Genomic DNA, 6,521 nt, shown 5'->3' with positions numbered 1-6,521 from the left:
GCCCCCAGCCCCCAGCATGCTCGGAATCCGATGGTTGCATTCTCCGGAGGAACCATTTCATTTCATGGCTTTTAACTTTTAAAGCTATATTTGATTAATATGTATAATCGATTTCTCATCGATTTCTCAATTTATTTTTCAAAATTGATTACCGTTACTTTATATTTTCATTTGCAAAATAAATTATAAATTTATGTTAACTTATTATTATTTTTTTACTATCATATTCATTTTTTGTTTTCATGCAGTTTTTTTTTTTCTTGTTAAGATTTTCATGCGGTTCTTCAAGCAACAATATATATACATGCATGTGAGAGAGAGAGAGAGAGAGAGAGAGAGAGAGTGAGTGAGTGAGTGAGTGAGTGAGTTTTGAAATTCAATGACTAAAATTTTCAGTGCTGCCAACTGCCATGCTTGTACCAATTACCACCACCACTTCGGAAGTTGCTTCAGGCCCTTTGAAGATGTTTAATCAGATCGCTTTTATATTGTATTCTCAATAACATGCATGAAACCAGAGTACAAAGTACTGTCATCGCAAAGGACACATTACTCGAATCCGCAGACATTAGCAAGTATTCTCGAGTCTAATGCAAAAAATCTCTCACCAACAAGCCCATATACCCTCCCAACCCTGGTTTGGCGCAGCGTTCAAAAATTCAAAAATAAACGAACCTACTCCCACATCTCAGCTTTCTGTCTATGGAAAGCCGCAAGACTGACTAATCGTCATCAATACTTCAACAGGGAGCGGCTAGCTCACTTGATATCATGGAATGCCGGCAAGACAGCAACGAGGGGGTCTCCATAACCAACCGCCTCTATCATAAACAGCAAAAACAACGAGCAATGTATCGGTGATATGTATCTTCCAAAACTCGTCCACCATCAAATTGAAGTCGGAGTGCAATAAAAAATGTCAAGCGTCGATTATGGTAACGTCTATCATTGCTTAATAGGCTTCAAACTCATAATATATATCACCTTAGCAACGTGAAACCCTACCTACTCTGGATACCATACATATCTCAGATAATGTATTATCTTGCATACTAACGGATAATGGCAGATTTACCAATGTCCTAAAGATGGTGAGAATTATTGTCGGTGGTGCTAGATAAAGAAACTAGACGGCAATAATTTATTGCGAAGCATGCTAATGCATTCTCTATTTTGAGTATGATTGAATGGCACAGAGAAAGTCATAGAAATTATACCTCCATCCTCATAGAGTAGCTTCAATACTTCTCCGGCCACATCAGACTGCAAAAATTCAAAAATAAAATCACCAATCGGAGCTAGATATTTCAAAGAATCCCCAGTCAACAAGTGAGACAGATTACCTTGACAGGAAGTTCAGTGCCAAATTGATCCAAATAGCCTATGACTTGTCCTTCTTTGATTACATCACCCTGCAGATTTCAAGAACAAATATAGAGATTTGAGTTCTTTGATCCCAGGGACTGAATTAAGGAGTGAATGTGGGGAGAATAATGAGCAGAAAGTTTGAAAGTGAGATCCTCTGATAACTTGACACAGAATGTGTCACATAAAATGGTTATCAAAATAAAAAATGGTTCATCTAAATACCAAAGATGAAGAAGTATTCAGTTTACCTGTCACAGTTTGCAAATAAGTTTGCTAGCAAAAAATAAAGAAAAAGCTTATTGAAATATACTGAAGCTACCAATATCGTATTATATAAGCTTAAAACTACTAGCTCAATCACTATTCACTACTCATAAGAGAAGTAAATCCACAAAACCGATACACAAAAAAAAGAAGGAAGGAAGGAAGGAAGATGGAAAAGGAAAGAAAAGAGAAGGCATAGAACTGAAAATTAATAACTGAAGAACTTGACAAAAATTTCTGCCATCATCACAAACTAATAGCTTAGGCCCTGTTAGGTAAAAATGAAGGAAAAAGGTTCCCTTCCTTTTTCTTTAAGCAATATCTACAGCCAACATAAAACTTCATCGAATTTTACATGAATATAAACAATTGACAATTTTGTGCTAACATTTTCATGTAATCAACTTCACTTAGTGAGATAAAGCTTGTCATTGTTGCATATATTATATCCTTGTTTGTAATCATTACTCAACACTTTCGATTCTTTTTTACTGCCTTTTTAAAGCATGGACAAAAAGGTCATTCTTCATTCTCAAAATCAGTTTTAAAGTTTAATTTTTCAATTCATTTTATTCCATTTTGTGTACCAAATGGGCCTTAAGAAAATAGTAACACAGGTCGAGGATGGGAAAAGAAAAGAAAAACATAGGTACCTGTTTACAGATAGGAGGTTGCCTCTTCCCTTTCAGTGTTCTACCTCTCTGGAATGCGCCAACCTGAGAGCGTGGAGGGGAAAGATACAAATAAAATGTTGAAATCTATACATGGTCCCAGTCAGAGAAATTGTTGATTTCTGAAGGTGGATCCCAGTGTAGTTATTGGTAAAAGGATACATACTGTAGGCGATGATATTAGGACATAAGTATTGTTGCCAGAAGCCTCCAATGCTGCCAACTTTGATGACTTCTCTAAGGAAACATTAGCAAATGGACTAATTTTCTCTGAAGATGATTTTGGCGCTGGTGATGCAGGTTCTGATTCAACCATGGGCTTAGTTGGAATAGGTGGTGGTGTAATTGGTGAAACAAAGGGCATAGGAGCTGCCGTTGCTCCAATGTTTCTCTTAAGATTCATTTCGAAGTCTCCAACCTATGAAAATAGTAGTAAAATAAGGGCATTGACACGATTATATATATATATATATATATATCTGCTTCTTTTAATGACCAGAGCATGAAAAAAATGTATAGTTAGATAATACATGGTAATGTAACATCAAATATTATCCAGTACTACAGTATATGCTCAACATTGAAATCATGTTATAAAATGACGAATGATTATATAGATATGACAAATTGAGATAGGAAATAAATCCCTAGAGAAAAATTATAATATTGATCAGTTGCTATCATGTATTTTGAGCAAACCATACTTTTTTTTACTGGACTTGATTTTTAACGAATGCAACATAAAAGAGGTCCATTAACATAGTTATTGAAGTGCAATAAACTACTATAACTTTCACAAAAGCAATGAGCAAGAGAATATAAGCTCACCTTTACTTTCAGCTCAGCAATTTCAGTCTCCTCACAAACCTCTAATACTAAAGCCTGATCACAAGAAAAACAGACATAACACAACTCAGAAAAAGAAAACATGAAATATAGTAATAGATGGCAAGTAACATCACTGTCAGATTGAAGAACTTCAAAAAATTAAGAGACCAAGGTAATATAAATTTGTTGGACAGAAGGATGAAAACAGGAGGAGAATCAAAGTGGACCAAGCATGTTTCAAGGCACCAAAGATAATTAGGAGTTTATTATATTCACATTTAACCATGTCCGTTGATAAATATTGATTCTGCAGTCTTCGACAAAAGTTGGCCATCACAAGAAAAAGTTACATTCTCTTCATTTCTTCTTGATGGCAAACAAAAAGTAGTTTTATTCATGAGCACACCGAGCCGTTTACCCACCAAGTTATATCATTTGTCAATAGTACTTGACAAATATGAATATGAAGTTGCAAGTAAATTGAAAAATTAGGACCTCAAATCCATTAGGAAAGGTAGTTCGCAAGGGCTTCTTCTCCAACAAGTCTTGCGAAGAGCTAGACAAAGCTGCAACATCATAATGAAATTATTAGGCTTTTGAAAATAAGAAAAAGAAACAATACAAAACTGACCAAACGATCACAAGTCCTCCCCCCCCCCCCCCCAAAAAAAAAATTATAACGTTGTCAGACTTGTCTTATGAGCTGGAATTTCAAGTTTGATAAGAATTATAAAAGGTGTTGCCTGTTGGGGGGAATATTATCTTGGATCTAATCTAAAACAAATACAACTTATAGGAGTAAATTCAACTTTTATAGATAAGAACAAAAGTAAGGTTAATATAATAACAAAGAATAAGACTCACATCATTCATTCAATGGACATAAGGAACAAAAATATAAATACACCGTTCTTCACAGAATGAAAATAACTTACCATCAGGCTTGCCTGTGTTGATGGTTTCAGTTATTTTTGTGCATGATACTAGCGTTCGCTTCCACTTGAATTGAGAACTAAGGTGCTTCTCACCATTTGCCAACCATTGGAAGTTAAGTTTATTTTGAGAGCTCCCTACAGCATTATTCATGGGAACTTCATATGGCTTCTCAAGTGAGGATCGCATGGGTAACAAGGTGTTTACGGGATCTGATGTCCAAAAGCAATAATTAAGTCTTTGATTTCAATCATTAGCACAATGATCATATTAAGTTGCATAGTAGCAGGGTACTTTTGCCAAAAACAAAAATTGAATGCATTAGTATACATTCCTACAAAATCAGGCATTCCTATATAAATTGATGTTTTTCCCGTCGACAGTAATTTAAGCGCTTGCTTATAACTAGTGACCAGTCAAACTACACAAATGCGCTGTTAATGCGACATATGTCAACTCAAACCCTAAAAAGCATGTCAATAGCATTAGAAACTGGAATTACAGTGTCTGATAAACACAATAATTACTTAAGGGCAGGAGTAGCACCAATATTTTTCAAATTGCATAGGTGACTCTAGGCAACACAATCTTAGTCTAGTCAATCGTTAGATGATTAGCCAGCTGTGCTTGTGACAAGCAATAATGGAAAAATGAATAAGTAAACTTTTTGGAATAACATTGAAACATAAAACTTATTCTGAAAAATTCCCCTATCAGCAAACCAGAAATGAGTCTAGAATGCGAGCAGCAACAAGAGTAAAATAGAAGCATGGCTGGTTGTCGCCAATGTTATCCTCCAAAATGTCAGCCAATCACCAGCTCAGAGGTAAGGTGGGGGCATCCGTCAATCACTTGAAGCGCCAAGAAGTCCGAGCAATGGCGTGCATCGAGGCCTTGAAAAAACTATGGTTGAATTTCTGGTGAATAGTTGTTTTCACTTAACCTCCCCCACAACCCAAAAAAAAAAAAAAAAACAGAGAGAGAGAGCAAAGAAACCCACCCCCAAACTATTATCCACCAAGCCCCCTCCCTTCCCGAGGTCCTCTTCAGCTTTGATTTTAATAGCGTTTCGAGTCCCCTATATCGAAGCAAGAACCAACCTCTATGAGCACAGATTTCTTTCGATAGAATCTCCCACCAAAGCAGAAGGCCACGGCTGGTTAAGATTGGAAGGCAATCCAACAGCAGCGATCGTGCATTTAGTACAACAGCACAACTGACATATACCCAATCCCAAGCAACAAGGAGCGGCTTGCCGCTTCCTAAATGCAACACCAGCATGTATTAAAACTATAGAACGGCAACAATAAATTTTACAACTACATGGAGCTTTCGGTAATCTTGACATTACGCGATTTCAGTTTCCTTAATACAGATCAAACGAGAAGAGAAACAAAACAAGGTCAAATCACGCTTATAAAAAAGTGCATTTAGCCAAACTCATTCATGCAGGAGCAGTATAGAGAGATGGGAATACAGTGAAAAGATCGGATAGCAGCGGAGGACTCCATGGAAGTGAGAACGAGCCGGAATGCAGATATTGGGAACGGAGGGAACAAATGGTGCGAGTGCTGAAGTAGGAGAAGCTTTGGTTTAAAAGCAGAGAATGGGATTGTTATTATGCTTTTGATATCTCTTCGAGATGTCCGCCTTCCCTTCACTTCAGTTTCTCCGCCCCGAATTGGACTTGGAGGTCCTTCTCGCTAACATGCGCCCAGTCTCCACTCTCCCTCGCATTCCCAACGCCATGTCGTGTCGTCGGTTAAGATTAATGCTCTAACAGTGATTATTTGAATGCTAATCTTAGTGAAATTATAATACAAATACTACTAGTTAAAAATGAAATAATATTCCTACTCCTACGTACGAGAAGCAAATAAGATTAAAGAAGCATTATCTTTCTGAAATGCCACACAATGACACAAATTGATAATTTGTTCAAATATTTTTGAATATCTATAATAATAATCAATCGATTAATATGAATGTCACATTAATTGATATCCTAAAAATCAGCTCTTTTCATGCTGTAATGTTTTGATAAATTAAGATGTAAAGTTTCAAAAAGTTAAAAATGCTTTGATATAGAGTTAAGATAGAAAACTATTATTAATGTTTTCACCCAAGCGCACCTCATGTCTTGAAGAATTTTTCTGCCAATGTCACTCCAGTGTTTTTTAATATGGTACAATTTCATCCTACGGTTAAGTTTGACCTATTTTGATTGTTAAATTAAAAAGTCAAACCATTATCTATTTCTTAGAGTGCCATGTAATAGTCCATGTCACTTTCTCTCCTTGCCCTTCCATTTCCAAATCGTTGTCTCATCCCCTTCTCTAATCTCCAACTTCTCCTCTCTCTGCCCCTTATCTTTTCTCTTTCTATGCTTGATCTTCTGTTCAAATATGCTTCAAATCTTGGACTTTTAGGTTTTGATTAGAGGGAATATGAATTCTA

At 36.2% G+C, this 6,521-nt stretch overlaps 1 protein-coding gene across 2 annotated transcripts; it reads right to left on the bottom strand.

The window, feature by feature from the left end:
* Positions 1-457: 457 nt before the first annotated feature.
* Positions 458-5,818, bottom strand: LOC129294805 (uncharacterized). Of its 2 annotated transcripts, XM_054933301.1 has the most exons (10): positions 5,542-5,818; positions 5,165-5,326; positions 4,067-4,276; positions 3,627-3,697; positions 3,132-3,185; positions 2,470-2,721; positions 2,286-2,348; positions 1,344-1,412; positions 1,218-1,263; positions 458-821 (listed from the first exon to the last, which is right to left on the bottom strand). In XM_054933301.1, exons 3-10 carry the CDS (start codon positions 4,251-4,253, stop codon positions 760-762), a joined length of 804 nt encoding a protein of 267 aa, XP_054789276.1. In that variant the 5' UTR covers positions 4,254-4,276; positions 5,165-5,326; positions 5,542-5,818; the 3' UTR covers positions 458-759. The 2 variants fall into 2 exon arrangements, with proteins under 2 accessions (XP_054789276.1, XP_054789275.1); XM_054933300.1 differs by lacking the exon at positions 5,165-5,326 and having other exon boundaries at positions 5,542-5,817.
* Between the last annotated feature and the right edge of the window lie 703 nt (positions 5,819-6,521).

The sequence above is a fragment of the Prosopis cineraria genome, unplaced genomic scaffold, assembly GCF_029017545.1.
Source record: "Prosopis cineraria cultivar Desert tree isolate PC_DT_omini unplaced genomic scaffold, ASM2901754v1 PC15, whole genome shotgun sequence".
Taxonomy (NCBI): Eukaryota; Viridiplantae; Streptophyta; class Magnoliopsida; order Fabales; family Fabaceae; genus Prosopis; species Prosopis cineraria.
The sequence above is the reverse complement of the archived record's forward strand: the minus strand, read 5'-3'. Positions and strand labels throughout refer to the sequence as shown.